Raw genomic sequence first — 25,773 nt, 5'->3', positions numbered from 1 at the left:
AAAATTTAATATGAAGCTACAGTAGTCAAGACAGTGTGGTTTTGGCATAGTGATAGACATGCAGATCAATGGAATAGAATTAAAGGCCCAGAAGTAAAGCCTCACATAGCCAATTGATTTTTTGACAAGAGTGCCAAGAACCTTTAATGGAAGAAAGAATAGTCTCTTCAAAAAATGATGCTGTGTCAATTGGACATCCACATACAAAATAATGAAATTTTAATCCCTACTGCATGTCATATCCAAAAGTTAACTCAAATGGGTCAAAGACCCAAATGTAAGAGTTAAAACAGGAGTACGTCTTTGTGACCTTGGGCACATCTTAAATATGGGCATATCTTAAATATGACATCAAAAGCATATCAATAACAACAACCAAAAAAATAAATTGGACCTCATCAAAATGAAGAGTTTTTGTGCTTCAAAGTGGAAAGACAACACACAGAATTGGAGAAAATATTTTCAAATCGTATATCTGATAAGGGACTTGTGTATACAATCTATGAAGAATTCAGTAAAAAAGCAAATACTCCAATTAAAAATAGACAAGATTTGAAAGAAAGAAATTTCTCCAAAGAAGATAAACAGATGTCAAATAAGCACATGAAAAAGAGGGTTCAACATCATTAGTCACTAGAGAAATGCAAGTCAAAACCACAGTGAAATACTATTTCCTATATACTAAAGTGGCTAATATGTAAAAGACAAGTGTTGGTAAGAATGTGGAGCAATTATAACCTTCATACATTTCTGGTGGGATCTAGAATGATATAATACAGCCACCTTGGAAAACAGTTAAACAGAATTATCATTTGACCCAGCAGTCTCACTCCTTGCTATTATCCCCAAGAGATATGAAAATGTAAGTTCATATAAAAATGTATACATAATTGTTCATAGCAATATTATAATTGTCAAAATGGAAACAACCTATATGTCCATCAACTGATGAATAAACACAATGTATGTCCACACAGTGGAATACTATTTGGCAGTAAAAAGAAATGAAACACTAGCATTAAAAATCCAGAGATTAGGCCGGGCGCGGTGGCTCAAGCCTGTAATCCCAGCACTTTGGGAGGCCGAGACGGGCGGATCACGAGGTCAGAAGATCGAGACCATCCTGGTTAACACGGTGAAACGTCGTCTCTACTAAAAAAATACAAAAAAACTAGCCGGGCGAGGTGGCGGGTGCCTGTAGTCCCAGCTACTTGGGAGGCTGAGGCAGGAGAATGGCATAAACCTGGGAGGCGGAGCTTGCAGTAAGCTGAGATCGCACCACTGCACTCCAGCCCCGGCAACAGAGCAAGACTCCGTCTCAAAAAAAAAAAAAAAAAAAAAATCCAGAGATTAGAGTAGGAGCACTAGAAATATAAACTGCATTGGTTATTTTCAATTCTTTTTAATCCAACAGTTTTTTGTTTGTTTGTTTTTTGAGATGGAGTCTCGCTCTGTCGCCCAGGCTGGAGTGCAGTGGCGCGATCTTGGCTCACTACAAGCTCCGCCTCCCAGGTTTACGCCATTCTCCTGCCTCAGCCTCCCGAGTAGCTGGGACTACAGGTGCCCGCCAACTCACCCGGCTAGTTTTTTTTTGGTATTTTTGTAGAGACGGGGTTTCACTGTGTTAGCCAGGCTGGTCTCGATCTCCTGACAGTTTTAAAAGCAGCCCTGCTCAGCCTAGGCAAGATTACCAGAACCTCTGCCTTTTATTTTCTGTTCTTCTCCCTTGCTCTTGGCCTTGTCTGACTCAGAGTCAGTGGACAAGGAGAGTACTATTAAAGGCTTATATGGTACTTGAAACACTCACTTTCCTGAGTCTACCAAATATATAGAATTGAGAAGACTTAGGCGTTATTTATTCTAAAGATACAGAGAAACTAAGGTCATAGTTTCAGTTTGATTTAAAAAGGAGTTGAGGCAGTTGTGTATTAGTAATTTATTACTGAGTAACAAATTACCTCAAAACGTAGTGTCTTAAAACAATAAACATTTGTCATCTCACAGTGTTTGTGATTAGGACTAGAGAGCATCTTCTCTGGGTGGTTCTGGCTCAGGGCCTCTCCTGAGGCTCCTGCTATCTGAAGGGCTGACTGTGGTGGAGGAGCTACCTCCCAGGAGGCTCACCTATGTGGTTGGCAAGTTAGTGCTGGTTTTTGCCCAGAGGCCTCAGCTCTTTGCTACATGAACCTTTCTCCATGTGACCGCTTTAGTGTCTTCACCTTAGAGCATGTGATCCAAGAGAGAACAAGGAGGAGGCCACAGTGTATTTTATGACTTAGTCTTGTAAGTCACACATCATCCCTCTTGCCAGATTCTGTTTGGTAGAAGCTAGTCACTTAGTAGTGCCCACATGTTCTACTAAGGAGAAATAAGCTCCACCTATTGAAGGAAGGGGTTAAAGAACTTGGGGATATATTTTAAAACCACTGAACAATGACTGCTTGAGTTTCTAACCTGATATACATTTCAAATACATTTTGCAGTGTTTAACTGTTCTGCAGAGACTAGATGTTTGGCTTTCCGGTGGGAATGACCTGTGTGTGTGGAACCGAAAATTAGATCTCCTGTGTAAGACTAGCCACCTTTCTGATACAGGTAAAAAAACAAATCAAGGTAATTTTGAACTGTGATTGACAGACTCTAGAAGACACAGCAGATCTTCAGAGAGACTTCCCATAAGTAGAAAGGTCAATATAGGGGATTTTTCTTTTCAGTTCTGAAGATAACAGGTAGCCATATTCAATTCAGATCAGGGGTTGTGTAAAATACATTTTTATCCTGAATCAGAAGGAGAAGACTCCAATCCTTTTGACTTCCCCTTCCCTTCTAACAGAATTTCTCAAGAACAACCTTTTCCAATGCTCTTAGGCTGTTTTCTTGAACTGTGTTTGATGAGCACGCTGATACCTAGAAGCAGACCCTTACACCTTTATAGTAGCATTTGTGGGGTCATTAACTTTGAATAAATGCCTAAGGATGACCTCTTTTTACAATTGTCCTTACCAAAAAGTTCATACATGTGCAAGCTTACTGATAAAGTTTTATTTTCTCAGAATTCTGTGTGCATGTGCTTTTGGTTTCAACAGAAAAAAAATAATCAAATCAGTTTTGACTTTTTGATACCAAGGATCTTAAAAAATAAAATCTATTTTTAGAGTAAAATATTTAAATATAAATGGGTAGATTTTAATAACAACCTTGAAGTCACAGTATTAACTATCGTTATTTCTAAAAATAATCAAATGAGCCTGGTTATCCTAAAAGGAACATTATCGTGCACGTTGTTGACATTTCAATGGTAGCAGGAGCCCTGTGAATTGAATTTGGTTACTAATAGGAGCTAACTTAGCTCCACACAGATATTTTAAAGTATCAGAAAAATAATGACTTAGGAAAACTAAATCCATACATTGCTAGGGTTTACAATTTAACCACTCAGTTCAACATTTGATTACTAATAATCTTGCTCAAATCTAGAATATATTTCCCAGTGTACTATTACCATGAATTATACATCTTTATGTTCATTTTCCTCTCTCTTTCACTAGCCTGTGGTTTTCATGAATTTTATTTTGGTAAAGTTATATTGTAAAATGTTGAAATTGGGGCTGAAAAGAATCTTCTGTGTGTTCCTGGAAATAGCCACCTCTTATTGCAGTCTCCCTTTGTTTTGCAAGTTATCTTTAAGTACTATATATTAAGTCATCACAATACTGCCGTTCATCAGTGTCTCAAGAGTTAACAGAGGCTTTGAAGGTATCTGTGGGAAAGCCTTGAGAAGGCCGTGGGTTACCACTGGTGAGCTGTTCGTCATTTGGGTTTTCCGCATTACCGGAGGCCAGATTGTTAACAGTGTTATTAGACCCTTATGCCATGATGTCCTTTCATAAGCCCTGCTTGATTTATGGACTGGTGATGGAGCTTTTACAAGCAGTTATTCTGTGTTTGGAAATAAGCAAAGATAATCTTAGTCAATGTGATACAATGGAAGGAGCCCTGGACTAAAACACAGGGCATCCGTGTCCTTTCCAGCAATATGTTCTGTGATTCTGAGTATTAGGTTGCTACTTCTGGATTGTTGGGCTTCTAGAATTTTCACATACAAGTTAGTGAAATATTTTTAAACAAGCTGTTTTCTGCATTTAGTATTCTTCTCTTGCTACTCACCCTGCTGCTCTCCCATGTCCTCTGCCTTCTCTGTACCACTCCTTTGCCTTCCTTGCAGCACCATTTCCTCCTCCTTGTACATGGGAAAATACAAATCCTACTGTTAAAACACGCCTATGTGGAGAAAAATCTTGGCCAGAAATACTGTCCAGATCACAACAGTTAGTCCTTTGATGGATGGAAGGATAAGCAAATGAGTAGACCATTTTCCACACTTGCATATATATATCGTAAATTACATATATATCATAATGGAAAAATTAAACAGGTTTTTTTTTCTTTTGCCAACATGTAGTGGTTCTAATATATCAACTTTTTTATTCATGCCCACAGAAGTAAAATTGTAACATGCCTTGTAGAAGTTATAGTTACCCTAAAATCATGATTTGGCTATGAAAAGATACTCAGACCTCTTTACTTAAATAAGTGAAGTGTGTTAGAATGTTGAATCTGATTCTTTCAATAATAGAAGAAAATTTGTACGTGTATTAATGGATCCACAGACATGCTATTTGAAGGCCGCTTTCTTAGCTGCTGACTGTTGGCTAGTTCGTTCAGCGCCAGGGAGCCTGCTCAATCTTCTCAAGTTTACAGGAAGGAAAACCCCAATTTTACATGACTTTTGAGCTAGCCATCTTGTAAATGGGTAATGGTGATTATCTTAAGGGATCCCTTGTAAATAAGTTTGAATGGCTGAATCTACCACTTTTATCACCACAGTAAAAAAAAAAAAAAAAAAAAAAAAAAAGTACAAAAAATAACAACTCCATATTCTGCTCTTAATAAATCAATAATGTCTTCCAAAAGTCTCAGAAACCTACATTTAACAAAATCATTTTCCATGAGTAAGCAAGCGAGGAAGTGTGTGTGGAGCTAGTTCTGTGTGCTTTATCTTCTTTATGGAAAACGACTGACATAAAACTGAGAATGTTTTTGTTTTTGATCTAATCTGTGAGAAAAATAATTTGACCTTTGTTTTATATGTTTTTGGAGGTATTAGTGCTTTGGTTGAAATACCTAAGAACTGTGTTGTGGCAGCAGTTGGCAAAGAACTGAGTGAGTATGAATTTTTTTCTTTCTCTTTTTCTTCTTGTATATTTTCAATGAGAATTGTATACACATGCTGAAAGACTAATTTGTTTTTTATTTAAGGGACATCTCCCTGTGCCCCAGTCTTGGCTTCTTGGGATCGTTGAAGTGATACAGAGACTGAGACATTTTCAGGATGTTAGGCCAGGTTTCTTTTTCTTATCAGTCTTTTAATCAGTATGTTAGCTTGGTTAAACAGTACATTGCTTCTTATTCCAAAACTCCAGTCTCAAGATGACTTCATAATATTCCAACTAAAGTAGAATTTCCCATAAGTTCGATGTGTATCAGAAAGAGTTCTCTTTTCTGTTGACTGAAATCTTCTTTGGACAACCACAGTGGCTGTCAGGATTAAATAACCTTGCTAGAGATTTGTAGTTTGGTAAAATACTGTCGGAGACACAGAAAGAAGCATGGCGTGACCTGTCTTCCAGAGAGAAATGTGAGAAAGAAAAGATACTTTTCGTAATTTGAAAAGGACATGATCTCTGAGATTTGTCACTTCTCAGGTGGTAGTCATCCTAGTCTTTGAGCTTCCACAGCACTTGGTCCAGTGGCGTATTAAACACTCAGTATATTGATGGTAAGCCTGTTTATAAACAAGTCTCTCTCCCACTCTGGACTGAGCATTTGTGACTGGCCCTCATTCACATTTGGTACCTAGAGTTCCCGGAACATAAATGTTTAGTAAATGCTGTTGATAGAATCACGTCAGTAGATTTTATTATGGGTTTTGTGCATTGATTAAAGTTAGGATTTATACTAGTTTAAATAAAACTGTATTTGTTAAAGTCGATAATGAGAAAAGCAACACATTGAACATTACTATAGTCAAAAGAACTGCATGACATATAAACATTATAAGACATACTCAGAGAATTTATAATTTAATGGTATATGCCTAGGAATCAAAAACTTGTTAAAAAAGAAGCTGCTTATGTCTTTACTGAGTTGAAGTTAAGCTTGGATTTGCAGCTTATTCTGTAGTAATGCTTATTGGCCTGGGGACATGAGTAGAGAAAGCTGATGGTGGAGGTGATTCAGGAATGTGGGCTAGTCACTGGCTAGGGAGTGAGTGAGTTGAGATAGCCAGACATCCATCGAAACCCTAGAGAGAATGGGAGCTTCAGTGTTTGGAAAAGTCAGTAAAGGAAGAGGGTTCTTCAGGACACATTCAGTATGGGTTTTAGTAGATCATCTCAAACATCTCAAGCATTTGAAAGAAATAGTTTAAAGTAGTGTGAATATGGCTTTTTGTTTTTTGGAAATGGGTTTTTCAGTATGGTAGGTATTTTTCACTTAATGAAATGCTTTTTTTTAGAGAAGAAGTGGAATTTTATCCTCTGAACATTGTAATAAAATTTTATCTGTCTTTTTCATTTAGTAATTTTCAGGTTGGTAGCACCCACAGAAGGATCACTAGAATGGGATATTCTTGAAATTAAGCACCTTCTTGATCACCAGGATAATATTCTCTCATTGATTAATGTCAATGGTAAGCTCATTGTGTACATTTATTGTGTACAATTTTGTGCCTGTTAACACAACCTGCTCTGAACCATGAGCCTTGCTTTGTTCTGGGATTCTAGCATAAGTCATTAAAATAATGCTTTAGATTAGTAGGGATTGTCATTCTCTTTTACTCTGAAGTTTTAGCCAGTGGAGCTGAGCAAGTTCCCTAGATTGCTAGGTCTGAGATTTAGGGACAAGGAAAATAGAGTAAGGCAGAGAAAAGAAAATAGAGGAGAACATAATCTCAGGCGCTGCTTGGTAGCTGTGGGATGACTGTCACAGGCTGTTTCAGCATTTTTGGCAGGTGGTTCTGGCTAGTTCCTCTTTTGTAAAGAGATTGGAAATATGCCCTTTTGTCTTGCCGTCCACACCATACAATATCACACAGCATATACACTTACACTAGAATGAGCAGGATTCAAGCCAGTTGTAATCCTGATTGAAGACTCTCAAACAATAACACCAAACTAAAGTAAAAGTCTGCAGAAAATGGGTCATGTCTTCCCTTCCTTATGATGGGGGTTTTGACTTGCTGTACATCCTATTTGGCTTCCTAAATGATTTTAATGAGTATCTCCTGTGAGCTAAATCTGACATCAGATGGCAAGATCACAAACCACTGATCTTGACATTCAGTTCACTTGCAAATAAGTGACAGCTTATATCATCAGAACTGTGCTGGGTGATCTGTGTATGAAGTCATGTGAGAGGACTCTTGGTGGCTTCAGTTTGATAGTCTGGTGGAGCCTGCAGGACGCTCCTGTAAGGATGCTGGGAATACGATGTAGTGGAAGGACTAGACAGCACCCCAGCAACATATCTCCCTGAGGCCTGGCTTGGCTTTGTTATTTTATTTTATTTTATTTTATTTTATTTTATTTTATTTTATTTTATTTTATTTTATTTTATTTTATTTTATTTTATTTTTGAGACAGAGGCTCCCTGTGTTACCCAGGCTGGAGTTCAGTGGCGCGGTCTTGACTCACTGCAACTTTTGCCTCCCAGGTTCAAGCAATTCTTCTGTCTTAGCCTCCCAAGTAGCTGGGACTACAGGCGCATGCCACCACGCCTGGCTAATTTTTGTACTTTTAGTGGAGACAGGGTTTCACCATATTGGCCAGGCTGGTCTCGAACTCCTGACCTCATGATCTGCCTGCCTCAGCCTCCCAAAGTGCTGGGATTACAAGCATGAGCCACCGAGCCTGGCCGGCTTTGTTTTTAAGCAGTATTTTGTGTAAGCGTGAGACAAAGGGGAGCAAGGGGCACAGAGAGTACCAAGCCTAGTCTCCATTTGTGTCCATTCAGTCATGTGTTCAGATATACCAGTAAGAATGTCCCTCCCAGCTCCAAAATCTTCCTCCCTAATAGCAATCTTACTGTAAAACCCAGCTGCAGGTCTTTCTAAGGACTAGATTGTCTGTGGTGATAGAACAGTGGTTGCTGGTGTCCCTTTAATGTTCTCTGGGGGCTCTTGTTCTCTAGCCGTGGATGGAGACATAGCACAAAAGGCAAGTTCTTACTTGGGAAGCCCTCTGAAGCCTCATTGGTGACACTGAGTCTTAAGTCTCAAGTTCCCAGGGCTGCTGAGAAAAGCCCAGCAGTATTTGGCCCATTACACTGGTCACGCGTAGTTACTTTGTTTTAGCAGCGAAGCACTGGTACTATTGAGCCAGCATGGTTACTGAAATGAAGACGATGGGATGGTACTAGATAGCCTGAACCTCATGGCACTTCTTTTACCATGTGAGACACAGAGGAACTTACAGCAGTTTCTGAAAACTTTCTTCAAGTATTCCTTTGCCAAATCCGTAAGGGGAAAAAAGGGAAAACTAAAGGAAAAATTGTTAATGAAAGTTACAGAAAGCATCATATACTTTTTACTGCCTTTTAAATGATCTTTTTAAAAAAATTCTTCTAAAAATAATGGGATACATGTGCAGAATGTGCAGGTTTGTTACATAGGTATACTTGTGCCATGGTGGTTTGCTGCCCCTATCAACCTGTCCTCTCAGTTTCCTCCCCTTCCCCCCAAGAGGTGCTGGTGTGTGTTGTTCCCCTCTCTGTGTCCATATGTTCTCATTGTTCAATTTCCACTTAGAGTGAGAACATGCGGCATTGATTTTCTGTTCCTGTGTTAGTTTGCTGAGGATGATGGCTTCTAGCTTCATGACCATGTGCCTGCAAAGGACATGATCTCATTCCTTTTTATGGCTGCATAGTATTCCATGGTGTGTATGTGCCACATTTTCTTTATCTAGTCTATCATTGATGGGCATTTGGGTTGGTTCCGTATCTTTGCTGTTGTAAATAGTGCTGCAGTAAACATACATGTGCATGTGCCTTTGTAGTAGAATGATTTATAGTCCTTTAGGTATATACCCAGTAATGGGATTGCTGGGTCAAGTGGTATTTCTGGTTCTAGATCCTTGAGGAATCGCCATACTGTCTTCCACAATGGTTGAACTAATGTACACTCCCACCAACAGTGTAAAAGTGTTCTTCCTATTCTCCACAGCCTCGTCAACATCTGTGGTTTCCTGACTTTTTAATTAATTGCCATTCTGACTGGTGTGAGATGGTATCTTGTGATTTTGATTTGCATTTCTCTAATGATCAGTGATGTTGAGCTTTTTTTTGTATGTTTGTTGGCCACATAAATGTCTTCAGAAGTGCCTGTTCATATCCTTTGCCCACTTTTTGATGGGGTTGTTTTTTTCTTGTAAATTAAAGTTCCTTATAAATTCTGGATATTAGCCCTTTGTTGGGTAGATTGCAAAAATTTTCTCCCATTTTGTAGATTGCCTTTTCACGCTGATGGTAGTTTCTTTTGCTATGCAGAAGCTCTTTTTAGTTAGATCCCATTTGTCTGCTTTGGCTTTTGTTGCAGTTGCTTTTGGCATCTTTGTCATGAAGTCTTTGCCCATGCCTATGTCCTGAATGGTATTGCCTAGGTTTTCTTATAGGGTTTTTATGGTTTTAGGTCTTTCTTACGTTTAAGTCTTTAATTCATCTTGAGTTAATTTTTGTATAAAGTGTAAGGAAGGGGTCCAGCGTCTGTTTTCTGCATATGGCTAGCCAGTTTTCTTAGCACTATTTACTGAATAGGAGATCCTTTCCCCATTGCTTGTTTTTGTCAGGTTTATTGAAGATCAGATGGCTGTAGATGTGTGGTGTTATTTCTGAGGTCTCTGTTCTGCTCCATTGGTTTATATGTCTGTTTTGGTACCAGTTCCATGCTGTTTTGGTTACTGTAGCCTTGTAGTATAGTTTGAAGTCAGGTAACGTGATGTCTCCAGCTTTGTTCTTTTTGCTTAGGATTGTCTTGGCTATACGGGGTCTTCTTTGATTCTATATGAAATTTAAAATAGTTTTTTCTAATTTAATGTCAGTGGTAGTTTGATGGGAATAGCATTGAATCTATAAATTACTTTAGGCAGTCTGGCCATTTTCACGATATTGATTCTTCCTATCTATGAGGATGGAATGTTTTTCCATTTATTTGTGTCCTCTCTTATTTTCTTGACCAGTGGTTTATAGTTCTCTTTCACATCCCTTGTTAGCTGTATTCCTAGGTACTTTACTCTCTTTGTAGTGATTGTGAATGGGAGTTCATTCATGATTTGGCTCTCTGCTTGTCTATTGTTGGTATAAAGGAATTCTTGTGGTTTTTGCACATGGATTTTGTATCCTGAGACTTTGTTGAAGTTGGTTATCAGTTTAAGGAGTTTTTGGGCTGAGATAATGGGGTTTTCTAAATATACAATCATGTCATCTGCAAACAGAGACAATTTGACTTCCTCTCTTCCTATTTGAATACCCTTTATTTCTTTCTCCTTCCTGATTGCCCTGGCCAGAACTTCCAATACTATGTTGAATAGGAGTGGTGAGAGAGGGCATCCTTGTCCTGTACCAGGTTTTAAAGGGAATGCTTCCAGCTTTTGCCCATTCATACGATATTGGCTGTGGGTTTCTTATAAATAGCTCTTATTATTTTGAGATACCTTCCATCAATACCTAGTTTATTGAGAATTTTTAATATGAAGGGATGTTAAATGTTATCAAAGGCCTTTTCTGCATCTATTGAGATAATCATGTGGTTTTTGTCATTGGTTCTGTTTATGTGATGGATTATGTTTATTGATTTGCATATGTTGAACCATCCTTGCAACCCAGGGATGAAGCCTACTTGATTGTGGTGGGTAAGTTTTTTGATGTGCTGCTGGATTGTGTTTGCCAGTATTTTATTGAGAATTTTTGCATCGATGTTCATCAGCGATATTGGCCTGAAGTTTTCTTTTTTTGTTGTGTCTCTTCCCGATTTTGGTATCAGGATGATGCTGGCCTCATAAAATGAATTAGGAAGTCCCTCCTTTTCAGTTGTTTGGAATAGTTTTGCAAGGAATGGTACCAGCTCCTCTTTGTACCTCTGGTAGAATTCAGCTGTGAATCCGTCTGGTCCTGGACTTTTTTTGGTTGGTAGACTATTAATTTCTGCCTCAATTTCAGAACTTGTTATTGGTCTATTCAGGGATTTGACTTCTTCTGGTTTAGTCTTGGGAGGGTGTATGTGTCCAGGAATTTATTCATTTCTTCTAGATTTTCTAGTTTATTTGTATAGAGGTGTTTATAGTATTAACTGACGGTAGTTTGTATTTCTGTGGGGTCAGTGGTGATATCCCCTTTATCATTTTTTATTGTGTCTATTTGATTCTTCTCTCTTTTCATCTTTATAAGTCTAGCTAGTGGTCAATTTTGTTAATTTTTTCAGAAAAAAAAAATAGCTCCTGGATTCATTGATTTTTTTTGGAGAGTTTTTCATGTCTCTATCTCCTTCAATTCTTCTCTGATCTTAGTTATTTCTTGTCTTCTTCTAGCTTTTGGATTTTTTACTTTTAAAGTACTTTTTACTTTATAAACTCTATGACTATAAAATTATACTACAGATAATAAATAAGCCAAAAGTATATTTAGGAATCAAACATGACCAAGTAGTCTGTTAAAATTTGAAAATGATTTGCTGACAATCTCATCTTTCAGTACATAGGCATGTTAGCTATGATGTGGATGTCAGTGATCCTGAAATGTTTATGTTGTACGATACCCTGCTTCACTTGCAGCTCTGCTCCTTTCTCCTCACCCACTACCAATGAAAGATATGGCCAGTTGCTTGGGATTGTACATCACAGGGCAAGTCTTATTTTCAGAGGGGTGGCCCCAGGGCAACCTTAAACTTGTATGACAGAACACCAACAAGTGTGGATAATGAGTACCAGATTTGCTAAAAAGATTGGAATGCCCCAGGCAGAAGGTTTTCTAAGACAGACCAAAAATAACTGCTAATCTCTCTAGGCAGAAGGCTCTGGGTGCTCCTTTATTTTATTCCTTGTCTTGTATCATGTTGCCAGCATGCTTTGGTAATCATGAGGTGTTAGTACTTGTGAGGGATGGATAGACAGATAACAGGTGAGATTTTCATACTAAGTGGCTTTTGATACAGGATGAAAATCCATCTACTAATAATATATCATTGAGGTTGTTTGTCATGAAACATTTTGAATGACCTATTTGGGAATTAGTTTACCATGTGTAAACTGCTTAAAAATATGTGCCGATTGGCCAGGCACGGTGACTCACGCCTGTAATCCCAGCACTTTGGGAGCCTGAGGGGGTTGGATCACTTGAGGTCAGAAGTTCGAGATCAGCCTGGCCAACATGGCGAAACCTGTCTCTACTAAGGATACAATTAGCCAGGTTTGGTGTCACATGCCACATAGGAGGCTGAGACAGGAATCGCTTGAACTTGGGAGGTGGAGGTTACAGGGAGCCAAAATTGTGTTACTGCACTCCAGCCTGGGCGACAGAGTGAGACTCCATCTCAAGGGGGGCGGGGGGGGGGGAATGCTGACTCAGCTGAATGCCAGTATTTTATTTTTAGGGAAAATTCCAACTGGTCGTTAATATTTTGTTTCTACTGCATGGAGGAATCACAGACACTTGGAGGATTAAGTCAGAGCAGGCAGCTGCATAGTCTCAGTAGGTTAATTCTGTGTTATGAGTACAGATGCAGAGTGAGAGTCAAGGGGAATCTTCCCTCCTTAGCATCTCTGGTTCTTCTGTAGTTTGAATGAAATTGGAAAAAGGAGGGAAAGGAGTGGGAAAGAAGGTCCTGGGAAGATTAGGACTGCCTTAACTTTCCCACTACTAAAACTAGAAGCCCATTTTGCTCCACAGATGAGAAGTGATTTCTCCACAGAGTAAGTTCTATAGAGTCTGTTAATAAACTATAGAAATTAGATATTAATAATCTACCTATTATAGCCTTGGAGCCAAGACAAATAATGTTTACATGTAGGTTTGCTGGTAATTCTGTATCTCTTAAGAGATTGTTCGTGTGGTCATTAGAGATTTCTGTCTTGCTGGTTTATTTGATAAATGAAATAATTAAATCATAATTACTCATCTATGTATTCCTAAATTAACAAGTAATAGGATGTTTTAATACAGTTAATGTGGAATAATACCAGGGGCTCAAAATACTACCAGGGGCGCAAAGATAACATTTGATGTCTTTTTTAAATGGCTACCTGTTTATTATTCAATTTAATTTTTACAGTCATCTCATTTAATGCATGAGGAATCCAAGATAAAGGTTAAACTTCTTCCTAAAGACCACCTGGCTAGCAACAGGCAGAGCCAAAATCAGAACATGGATTTCTAGACTAAGTGCATTATACTCTTCTGTCTTACCCTAAATATGTAATAATTTAAATAAATTACATTTATTTGAAATAAGTCTAGCAGTTGTACATGTTCTATTAAATATGTTGTGTGTAAAGTATATAATATGTAAAATGGAAAAAATCCACTTTTAAAGGTTTTAAAAACTGGTACAACTTATACGTAATCATAGTAGAAAAATATGAAAATAGTGAAAAATATTAAAAATATAAGTTAAAATCTTTCCACTATCCAGTATTAAACACCAGTCCACATCTTTCTAGGTGATTTTCTGGGCATATGTATGTGTGTACATGTGTGTTCATATGGTTTACTGTTTTGTAACAATATGTCATAAGTATATTTCCATATCTAAGCTTATATTGATAAGCATACTTTTGTAACTTAATTTTAATAACAGCATTGCTATTTCATTTTGTTGATGTCTTATTTATTCAATTCTCAATTCGATGTGTAGTTATCTTCAGATTTTTAAGAGTGTGTATTTGTACATATACGTATGTAACAACCTTGTACATTTATGTATTTCCTTCAGGATAAATTCCTAGAAGTGGAATTGTTGGATCAAGAGATTTAAATTTTTTAGGTTTTGATACATATTAGCAAATTAATCTTTGAAAAAAAAAGCCAATGTATTAGGCAGTACATGAATGTGCTGATTTCTTATGCTTTTGCCAGTACTGTATTGGGTATTTTCCTGTTTTATAATATTTCCTGATTCATAAGTAAATAAATGATATCTCTCTTTTTTTTATTTCTTTGATTATTAAAGGAATTGAACATCTTTTCACATGTTTAATGACCATTTGTATTTGTTTTGCCTTTTCAGGTCCTTTTCCCATTTTTTTTTCTGCTGTATTTATCTTGTTCTTAATTTCCAAGAACTGCTTATGTATCAAGTATAATAAACCTGTTTTGTCATCCAAGTTGCAATTTTTTCCCAGCTTTTTGTCATTTAAGTGTATTTGTGTGTGTGTGTGTGGTTTTTTTTTTTTTTTTAGACTGAGTCTCGCTCTATTGCCCAGGCTGGAGTGCAATGGTGCGATCTCAGTTCACTGCAACCTCCGCCTCCCAGGTTTAAGCAGTTCTCCAGTCTCAGCCTCCCGAGTAGCTGGGACTAAGGCACACACCACCATGCCCAGCTGATTTTTGTATTTTTAGTAGAAATGGCGTTTCACCATATTGGCCAGGCTGGTCTCGAACTCCTGACCTCAGGTGATCCACCTGCCTCGTCCTCCCAGAGTGCTGGGATTACAGGCGTGAGCCACTGTGCCTGGTCTTTGTTTTTGTTTTGCCAAGCAGCTATTTACTAGGATCTCTTCCCCTGGCACCCCACTCTGCTTCCATGAGAGCCCTTTACCACTCCACACTCATAAAAGTATTCACTTTTATTTTCTTCCATCCTTTAAGTAACTTTCATGTTTTAATCTATTTGAAACTTATTTTGGTGGATGATCCAAGATGATGTTCTTTTACTTTTATTCCCCTTAAATGTAACCAGATATTCCAGCATGAGGTATTTCTTTACTGAAATGAAATGCAATCATTGTTACATACTAAATTACTAAGATAATTTGAGTCTATTTCTGGCCTTCTTATTCTTATATTAATCTTTCTGTTGGCTTGCCTAGGTACCTCAACTGTTCTAATTACTGTGGTTTTATAGAGCATTACTACTAGACATTCCATTCAGTTTTACCTTTACCTAGATAAAATGATCAATAATGAGGCCTATGTGAACTTTGCCTAGATTTGAGTTTTGTCACCGGCTCCCACATCGGAGAGCTGATCATCTGGGATGCGCTGGACTGGACCATGCAGGCCTATGAACGCAACTTCTGGGACCCATCTCCACAACTGGACACCCAACAAGAAATAAAACTCTGTCAAAAATCAAATGACATTTCTATTCATCATTTCACGTGTGATGAAGAGGTAAAAAATCTATACACTATAAACTTGCCTTTTACATAAACCCAATCCTGATTTTAAAAATATAATCCCATGTTGGACATAAAAGGGTATCATCATGGTTTCAGGTTGTGCTTTAAAATGGTCTGATTTTTTTCTAAAATTGTATGATTTGTGTTAAAAAAGCATTTTAATCTTTGCTTCTAATCTCGAGGCAAGTAAATGATTAAATGGGCACAGATTTTAAAACTCTATTGAAATTTTGGGTTGGATTAAATAATCCCATTGGATTTGAGGTTAACGCTTAAAATTGTTTTAAGAAACAGTGAAAAAGAATTATTTTGAAGATCTGGTGCATTTAGTGAGGCAAAGGAAATTTAAAATTTTAGGAATGTTTCTCTCAGTCTGCTGGCATCTTGGGGCAAGATAAATTGAGTGAGAATTGTTGATTTCCATCCCATAGGGCTTGGGAGTGATGCCCTTGAAGCACTTGAGATCTGTTTTGCTGTAACAGATTAGTACCCGTGGACTACTGAATCTTATCTCTGATCTAAAAAACAAATCTCTTAGCATCAGGGGCTCAGAAAATGTGTTTAAAGGGCAATTAACTTTTCTAAATGTAATTACAAGAAATGTTTATGAGTTGTACCCTTCGAGGAGGAGGAGTTGGGGAGGCTTTTCTCTGTTTTGTGACTTTCTATACTGTTTAGATTTTCTAACAGCATGCCTGTTATTTTTATTAAAAATTTCAGTAGTATGTTCTGTGGCAGGGGGAGAATATGATCCATTTTTCTTTGCACCACTCTTTAAAAACAAAACAAGAGATTAGGATAGGAACAGGACTTAAAAATACTAATATATTCAAAGATTGTTTCTTTGTATCCCAACTTTATTTTGAAAAAAGTTAAATATACATGGTAAAAACAGTATGGTCTCAGAAAAGATGGAGACTAGATCACTTAGAGTTGTAGCCCTACAAATTATATATTTTAAGTGTTACATATTTTTTTCTCACTTTTGTAAAAATTAATATTTAAAAGTTTTTTGTTTTGTATTTCTTTTAATCTTAAATTTTTTGATTGATGTTTATTTTCTACTATATATGCTGGATAAAGCATTGTATAGTTTTCCCTAATTTTTCTTTGTTGTGAGTTCTTTCCTTCTGTAAAGGACCATTAGTTATTGATAGCAGGGATAGTGTCTCCATTGAGTAAATGCTGCCTCCAAAGCTCATGAATTCTCTAATTGTGTTTTTAATTTTTTTCCTGACCTTGGATAAATTACTTAAACTGTGCCCAGATTTCCTGGTCTGTAGAATAAGTTTCGGGGGATGTTGGCATTGAATACAATCCATAGGGCTTTCCATTTTAGCACATTGGCTAGCACTGTTCATTAATGCACCTGCATTGGGCATCAGCTGCATTGCTGATTGTGGAGTACTAATCCTGAGAGTCAAGGGGATCATTCCAGATTTAAGATTCCAGCAAGCTTTGGTTCAGTCACTATAGGTCTGAGTTGAGTTTGTAGTCTTGGAGGCTGTGTGAGAAAGGATGGAGGGCCCAGAATCTCTGGTCAAAACAAGCAGGCAATATGTAGGGATATTTGAAAGGTCTACCTCATGGGGATATCTATGGCTTAAGAATGAATGATTGTAGGACAAGTGCTTGCAAAAATTTCAAAGGCTACTACTGCATGTGAGTCTGTCATGCGAGGAACGAGCAAGGCACTGAGGGACTGGAGTAACACGACCTTGATTCTAATATTGACTCCATGTCTCATTTCTTGTGTGACTTTAATCTCTTTAATTTTAACTTCCTTATCTGGCAAATGGCAATGATGCTTGCCTTTCTTAACAAGATGTGAGGCTGAAGTGAGATAAGTATTGGTGGAAATGCTTTCAAAAGATTAAAGTTGTTTTAGTAAAAAGGTATTTTCTTCTAATAGTACATTTGGAAAAATGTTTTTGTGAAACCTTCAGAGGATTGCATGATGATAATGCCACTGTAGCCATGCTTTTTCATATCACTCGTAGGTCTCCTGATTGCTGAAGATGTGGAATGCAAGTAATTTTGCTTGCATTTTTCAGGCAGAAGAAGCTAGGTAATTTTCCCAAGGATATAGTGTTATTTAAATGAAAACTCAGATTATCCCTCAACAGCTTCCACTGCAGAGCCAGGCTGCCAGCTATAGCTTTTCTTTAGATCTATTTCAGTGAGGAAGAAAGTGGCGCAAAGGGATATACTATGCAGACCTTTCTCTCCATTAGTGGTTGTGTCCTACCTTCTAAATGCTTGGAGCTTTCCTTAGTGCTTTGACATTTTGGGGTTTCAGAGATTAGTACTGTAATTTGGGCTAAAGGCTAGGAATGGGGAAGGTAACAGTGGCTTTCTGATGTCACACGAGGGCTGGAAATCCATTACAGTAGGAAGGGTGAGTGCTAGTTTTACGCCCATTTCTGAACTTCTCCCCTAGAATGTATTTGCTGCAGTTGGAAGGGGTTTATACGTGTATAACCTTCACATGAAGCGTGTGATTGCCTGCCAGAAAACTGCACATGACTCCAGCGTCCTGCACATCGCCAAACTTCCGAACAGGTACAAGTTCCCATCTGTTCTGCAGCAGATGAAAGCAAGTCACGGTTCCCAGGGCTTCCATTGTAATTTCTCAAGTGGCCAAGTTACCTGGCTTCATGGCTTGACCTGCTGTATTCTTTTGGAAATGGAGAATGCCTGAGGGCTGTCTCAGGCATTTAAATTAAATTTAAATTCTGTAAATTACAGAATTTACAAGAAGAAAGGTTCAAATGAATTACGTCGAATTTCATTGTAAGAAGAGATGATTTAAAATTTGGTATTTCACAATGAAAATGACTTTGGGGCCACTTACAGTGTACCAATTTTTATGTTTCTCATAAACCTACCTTCTTTTTGTTTGTTTATGTCCAGAATCAAATGGCTGCTAGTCTCCTTGTTATATGAGGCTACTAAGAGAGTGGTTTCCTCTAAGGGTAGATTTGCTGCTGAGCTTCTAGGGACGAACATATGGACAGGGAATGTCGTTATCTTCTATGCAGGATATTTTTGGAGTGAGAGGCACCCAGAGAAGAGAGTAGCAAGAGGAGGGGAGGGGGCTGCTTAGGACATTGTGAAGTACAATTCACAGTTTTCCCAAGTGCATTTTTTTAAATGAAGAGAATAAATTTATAGCATTTGAGCTAATGTAATGTATAACATGTGGCTTTCCTAAAAGGTGCTTTTAGTTTGTGTTGTAACGTCATGTTAAATTGTGATTTTTGTCAGTTCCTGCTAAGAGCTGAATAAAAGCAGTTGAGGGCTCCACAGATTTCTTTCACTGCAAATTTAGCATTGGTCCTCAGTGGTGCGCTCTCTTTGTGTTACTGATTTTCTGTTCTGACAGGCAGTTAATCTCATGCTCAGAAGATGGCAGTGTACGCATTTGGGAGTTAAGAGAAAAACAGCAGCTTGCAGCTGAGCCTGTCCCAACAGGTGTGTCTTCTCTCAGAAAGGTAGTCTTTTTCTCTGTCCTTTCTTCTCACGTGAAAGGCAGGAGAAGGGCGATTATGTGAAACCACTAAAATAGTATAGAAATGCTCCAAATAGGCATCAGGTGTTTGTAGAAAGCATATGGTAATTGAGATCTAGGATTTACAGCTTAATGCTGCCCTAATGTAGAACTGTCACTTCATTTCAAGTAAGATAGAGACTTTATTGAGGGAAAATTTACTTTCTGGTCATCTGAATGACCAAATGGCCTAATGAAGTATTCATTTATATTGTCTTCAATTCTGACTGATACACAAAATTTGTACTGTCAGATGTCAAACTAAAGTGTTCTTTACCGTTGATGTTGAACTCAATTTATGGAAAAATACATTTTTCCTTGTGTGCTTACATCATAATTGCATGAGCTCTTGACTTCCAGGTGTTTAATTTGAAAAACAAAACTCTGAAGGGTTGAATAAATTAGTTACCAACCTTTGCACAAGAAATCAGATGCTGGTACCTAGTTGCTTCTGGTTCTTTTGAGTTCCTGAAGTCCTGGGGTGTTGCTTTTGCACATACACATACAGATTTTCCCCCGTGCCTTGTTTGTTGATCTGAGTTTTGCCCTTTTTTTCCCTTGACAGTTAGACACTGCCATTCAAGCTTTGTTTCTGTCCTGTTTTATTCCAAGTGTCTTTTTGTTAATATACCTTCACCAGTGGGTGACTAGGGGCAATAAAAAGAGATGAAGAACAGACCTGGTTAGCTAAGAAAGATGAGATAACATATTCCAAAAACTCAGTACTGTCCACTTAGCCCTTGACTAAAATAAGTCTGGAACCTCTTCACATTTAAATTTTCTGTTTTTCTGATCTCATGTTATTATTGTACGTATAGAGCACAGTCATTTTGGAAATGATTCTTTTTCTAGGTTTTTTTAACATGTGGGGATTTGGAAGAGTCAACAAACAAGCCAGCCAGCCTGTTAAAAAGCAGCAAGAAAACGCTACTTCATGTTCACTGGAGCTTATTGGAGATTTGATTGGACACTCGTCATCTGTGGAGGTATTGCTTTTCAGGCATAGAATGTCCAGGCAACTCCTGCTTTTCCTTTTCATTGCTCTTTTCATTCAGTCGGTCTCATAAAGGCATATACTTTTTCGTAGATCTGAATATAGAATGGGATAGGCTATAGTATGTGCAGTTAGGATTTCCCTTTCGGAGATATGATTTGAGGAAACAAGGAATGCATTGCTTTTAAGAATGGGCTTAATCACCATTATTTATGAGCTGGAGATAGCTGACCATAAGGGCAGTGTGAATAATGCTGACTATAACAAAACAGTCAACAGAGAATGCATGAAGGGTTGTGGTTATGTGTATACAGGTAAAGCCTTAACAGAATCAAATTCCAGGGGCCTTTATCAAATTTATGAACAGAGTCCTGTTTTCACCTGCCTTTGAAGGAAGAAACATTTCTTGCTGAATCTTGTAAATGGTTAGAGGATATGGGACTTGATACTTTAAGTTTAGTAGGATGAGTATATAGCCTTGTCACCATAAGCTCCTTGATGTTGGGTACAGTGTCATAGTTATCTTTCCTTTCCTCTAACAAGTAGCTCAGTTTTTAACTTTGTTTCTGGTTGGGTGGCAAGCGTGGACTGTGGTAGACAGAAGGGCATAGATAGCATATATGTGGTGGCAAAGAGCACCTTGGCTAGGCTGGAGTGCTGAGTTCCTGTGAACAGACACTAGTAGGAGATAAAGCTTATGCCTGGGGATGTGGTTTGGGGTCAGATTATGAATGTCATTGAGGCTGAGGAGTTTGGACTTTATATTTTTAAATAGTAGGAACTCATAAAAAAGGTTTTTAGATGGTGGAGAAAACCCCATGTAAAACACATTCAAATGTGTTTGAATGTGGCACATTTCTCATTATGTAAGTGTCAGCTTCTTAGGAATTTTCCTGAGTGAAAGTGTTGAGACCTGAACATTTTTAAAAAGCATCTCTGGCTTTGCTGATAAAACCTAGGCTATCTCTGCAGTGTCACCTGAATTTCCTCATTTTTTTTGAGACAGTATCTCTCTCTCTTGCCCAGGCTGGAGTGCAGTGGCACGATCTTGGCTCACTGCACCCGCCACCTTCCAGGTTTAAGCGATTCTCCTGCCTCAGGCTCCCGAGTAGCTGGGATTACAGGTGCCCGCCACCACACCCAGCTAATTTTTGTATTTTTAGTAGAGATGGGGTGTCGCCATGTTGGCCGGGCTGGTCCTCATTTCTTTTATATTTTCATCCTTGCTCTACTGGCTCAACCCCTCCACCTGTATATTGAATTTTGTGTTTTCCAGTTTCCCAAGGAATTCTGCTCCCATATTTCCTCCCTTCACTCCTGCATCCTCAGCTGAGTCTTCTCCTGTGGTCTTCAGAAATGTATAAGTCATTTTAGAGAAAACTCTTGTTCTCTTTTTTCCAACAGGGAGTTTTGCTCTTGTTGCCCAGGCTGGAGTGCAATGGCGTGATCTCCGCTCACTGCAACCTTCGCCTCCTGGGTTCAAGCGATTCTCCTTCCTTGGCCTCCCGAGTAGCTGAGATTACAGATGGCCAGCTAATTTTTAGTATAGACAGGGTTTCACCATGTTTGGCCAGGCTGGTCTCGTGAACTCCTGACCTAGGCAGTCCACCCACCTTGGCCTCCCGAAGTGCTGAGATTACAGGCGTAAGCCACCACACCCAGCCCTGTTTCTCTTTTATTTCACCCTTTCCTTCGTGTACCTCATCCTTTTCATTGGTTCACTTCTCTCTGATACAACTCTTCACCCCATAGTATTCGTGTTGCCTTTTGTCAACACTGTTTTCCTATTCTTAGCTTCCAGCCTATTCCTTCACTGGACAAGCCCCTTCCCCTTACTTGGGGCATTTTCTCACTTTGAAGCTTTTTCTGAATTTCTGTGGCATGTCAGAGTCTGTACTGCATTATTTAGTGCCTGATTACATAATCTTTCATTGGTACCTTTATTGTTTCAATTATGATTTGCTTTTCAGAATCTTCTTGAGGGAGGAACCATAAACCTAGTTCTGACATTCAATACCTATGGATTGAGTATATCTACTTTTATAGAGAGAGCTGAAGCCAGTGATTATCTTGGGAAATTTAGAATTCAGGCATTTTATCCATAGCCATTATACATAAGTAATGGTTAAGTAAAACCAATACTTGAAAAATCAGATTATGAAAACATCTGGAAGAACTATGGGAATTCATGTACTTTACAAAAATAGCTATTCTGTAGTTGAACAGTATTAACAAAATTCTGATTAAAATATTAGATATTATTTGTATGTGACTGTTACCAATACTGAAAAATGAAGTTCTACACGCAGATCCAAAGGAGTCTTAAGGCATGTATCTCACACGCACATATGTTAATGTGGTATTAGCCACTTCTCTGCTTTTCAGGGTCACTATAATCAGTTTTAATTTTCTTTACAGATGTTTCTGTACTTTGAAGATCACGGACTAGTGACATGCTCTGCTGATCATCTCATTATTTTGTGGAAAAATGGAGAGCGAGAATCTGGATTGCGCAGTTTAAGATTATTTCAAAAATTAGAGGAGAATGGTGACTTATACCTTGCTGTCTAGTTTAAGGAATTAAAAATACACATGCATGAACCTTGAACATCAAATATCGGGTACTACTTTGAAAACTATTAATATATTGATCACTTAAATTGGTAATTTTTTTTGTCAGTCCATAAAATTCTACATATTTAAAGTTTTTGTGGACCTACCAACCAGGAACATGTTGCTTCTCAGGTCCTAGTATATTCTCCAAAGAATATACCACAAGTTTTCCATTTGACTTTCAGCTGCTGTTGAAGTGGTGAGTGCTGTGTTTTGAGCTTATTTTGAACCTAGACCCTTGTGAAAGGTACAAATAGAGGTAATAGTTAAGTTATGGCATTTATTATTTGGCTTCCTTTAGAATTATTGTGAAGTTTAAAAATAGCCTTTCTCCTGCAACTTTTCCTAGTCTTATAGTAACTGTTAGTGTTCTGTATAGCACAAACTTGAATCTCTCAGCCAAAAAAATGAACATATGTACTGCTAATGTATGGCAAGTTTTTGGGGTATCAATTTGTTTAGATAATTTAAAAATGTTTTTTAGTTCTAGCTACTAAAACCTGTATGAACTCAAATGGATAGGAATCTTATGAGGGTGTATTTTTCCCAGTGCAAAGTGGCTTGAACAGCCATGGGCTAAATTGGTACTAGAACAACTGCCCCTCATGTACGCCAAGGATGAGCTCTAGATCATTTGAGAGGCACAGTGTTTCCAGAGTCAGACTGCAGCTGAGCGCAACTGCCCCATCTGACCACTGACTCAAACACGAATTGCTTGAGACAGACTTCATTTATGTAGTTCTTTGCAGTGCCCATTGAGACACTATAACCAGCCTTGTAACCATATGTTTTTTCCTTTTGGTGCTAAAAAATAAAAAAATGAGAAGGTAAAGTAGTCTACACATTAAAGATTGAAATTCTTAAACTACTGATTAAGAAAGGGCAATGTGACTGATGTTAGCAGACTGACCCTTCTTACGGAAAACTTTCTACAGATTTATGTGTTCATTATACAAATAACCCTAAAGGGAATCTTCAGAGTTCTTTTTACTAGTTTTAGCTTTGACAGTTGCTTCCACAACTACCTACTGTCAAAAACTGGAAGAGTTAAGGTCATCTAGGTAGATCAATGGCATAATGTTATAAATGAGGAAACTGAAGCCCAATGTGGTAAGGCCTTGCAATTAACTCTGTAGTGCCCAGTATCACTGAGCAGCTCTAAAAATAGGAATTGAAGACTGAATGAGAGGCTTATATGACTACTTTAAATCCAAATAACATTGAGTCATGAAAAGTTTTATGGAGAAATATTAAAACTTAAGCTACCTCCATTACAAAAGACTTTCTCCCATTACTCACATGCTTTTTCCTTTAGAAAATCTGTATTAGCCCATACATTTGTAAAGTTGTTTTCTTAAGTTGTATGACACACGGGAGTCATAGATTTTTAACTGTTTTACTTCCTAGCCTGTTCTAGGCTAGTGTTTTGTGATAGTAATCTATTCAAATGGAGTGGTAGAAATCACATGAATTTTGGAAGCAAATGGTACCATAAGTACCACAGCAAATTCCTTCCGTCATTATACAGGCATACCTCAGAGATATTACAGGTTAGATTTCAGACCACATCAAAAAAGCAAGTATTGCAAATAGAGTGAGTCACATCGAGTTTTTGGTTTCCTGGTGCCTATAAAACTTTTGTTTATACTGCAGTCTTAAATTTCTAAAAAATGTACATACCTTAAGAATACTTTATTGCTAAAAAATGCTATCTGAGCCTTCAGTGAGTCATAATCTTTTTGCTGGTGGAGGGTCTTGACTAAGGTGCTTGCTGAAGGTTGGGGTGGCTGTAGCAGTTCCTTAAAATAAGACAGCAATGAAGTTTTCCAAATCAATTGACTTCCTTTCACAAAGGTACCTCTGTAACATGTAATACTTTCTAATAGCATTTTACCCACAATAGAACTTCTTTCAAAATTTAGAGTCTGTCATCTCCAACCCTGATGTTCCTTTATCAAGTAAGTTTATAGAATATTCTAAATCCTTTGTTGTCATTTCAACGGTGTTTAACAGCACCTTCACTGTGGAAATGACTGTCTCCAGAAACTACTTTCTATACACATTCTTAAGAAACTTCTCATCTATTACCTTCAGGCTCCACTTCTTCCAGACTCCTTTTAACGTTGAAATTTTAACCACCTCCCATGAATCAGAATGTTCTTAGCGGCATCTAGAATGATAAATGCTTCCCAGGTGGTTTTCAGTTGACTTTGGCCAGACCCATGAGAGGAATCACTAGTTAGGGCAGCTAAGGCTTTATGAAATGTATTTCTTAAATAAGACTTAAAAGTCAAAGTGAATCCTTGACCCATGGACTGCAGCATAGATGTTGTGGTAGCAGGCATGCAGACACCACCACGGACCTCCTTGTACATCTCCATCAGAATTCTTAGGTACCAGGTACATTGTCAATGAGCAGTAATATTTGGAAAGAAATTTGAGTTCTCAACCATAGGTTTAAATATTCAGTAAACCATGCTATAAACAGATGTGCTGTCATCCAGGCTTTGTTATTCCACTTCTAGAGCATGGGCAGAGTAGATTTAACATAATTCTTAAGGACCTTAAGATTTTTGGACTGGTAAATAAACTCTTGACTTCAGCTTAAAGGCATCAGCTACATTCGCAGGCACTGAACTTCTCCCTAGCTACGAAAGTCCTAGATGACATCTTCTTCTAATAGAAGGCCATTTCATCTTCACAAACTCAGTTGTTCACTGTAGTCACCTTCAGTGATCTTAGCTAGATCATCTGGATAACGGCTTGCTGTTTCCCCTTGCACTTTGATGTTAATGGAGATAGCTTCATGAACCAACCTCTGCTTGCTTCCAACTTTTCTTCTGTAGCTTCCTCACCTCTCAGTCTTCAAAGAATTGAAGAATTAGGCTTTGGCTTAAGAGAATGTTGTGGCTGGTTTAGTCTTGTATATAGACCACTCAGACTTTCTCTATCTCAGTAATAAGGCTGTTTCACTTTCTTGTTTGCATGTTCACTGGAGTAACACTTTTAAGAACTCTTCCTTTGCATAACTTGGCTAACTGGTGTAAGAGGCATGGCTTTTTGACCTGCCTGGGCTTTCAGCATGCCTTCTTCAACTAAGCTTAATTATCTGTAGCTTTTGATTTACAGTGAGAGGCGTGACTCTTACTTGCACATTTAGAGGCTAC

At 38.0% G+C, this 25,773-nt stretch overlaps 1 protein-coding gene across 3 annotated transcripts in view; it reads left to right on the top strand.

Moving 5' to 3' along the window:
* WDR41 (WD repeat domain 41) overlaps window positions 1-23,438 on the top strand; it is a 48,237-nt gene extending 24,799 nt beyond the window's left edge. Inside the window, exons 6-13 of one of the 3 annotated variants that reach the window (XM_045393907.3) lie at window positions 2,484-2,595; window positions 5,161-5,223; window positions 6,641-6,751; window positions 15,257-15,441; window positions 17,890-18,011; window positions 18,835-18,943; window positions 19,852-19,985; window positions 22,412-23,438. In XM_045393907.3, the coding sequence (XP_045249842.2) occupies window positions 2,484-2,595; window positions 5,161-5,223; window positions 6,641-6,751; window positions 15,257-15,441; window positions 17,890-18,011; window positions 18,835-18,943; window positions 19,852-19,962 (813 nt within the window). In that variant the 3' untranslated portion in view covers window positions 19,963-19,985; window positions 22,412-23,438. The remainder of the gene's footprint in view (window positions 1-2,483; window positions 2,596-5,160; window positions 5,224-6,640; window positions 6,752-15,256; window positions 15,442-17,889; window positions 18,012-18,834; window positions 18,944-19,851; window positions 19,986-22,411) is intronic. The other 2 variants (XM_015451402.4, XM_045393906.3) reach the window with 2 other exon arrangements.
* The last annotated feature ends 2,335 nt before the right edge of the window (window positions 23,439-25,773 follow it).

The sequence above is a fragment of the Macaca fascicularis genome, chromosome 6, assembly GCF_037993035.2.
Source record: "Macaca fascicularis isolate 582-1 chromosome 6, T2T-MFA8v1.1".
NCBI lineage: Eukaryota > Metazoa > Chordata > Mammalia > Primates > Cercopithecidae > Macaca > Macaca fascicularis.
The sequence above is the reverse complement of the archived record's forward strand: the minus strand, read 5'-3'. Positions and strand labels throughout refer to the sequence as shown.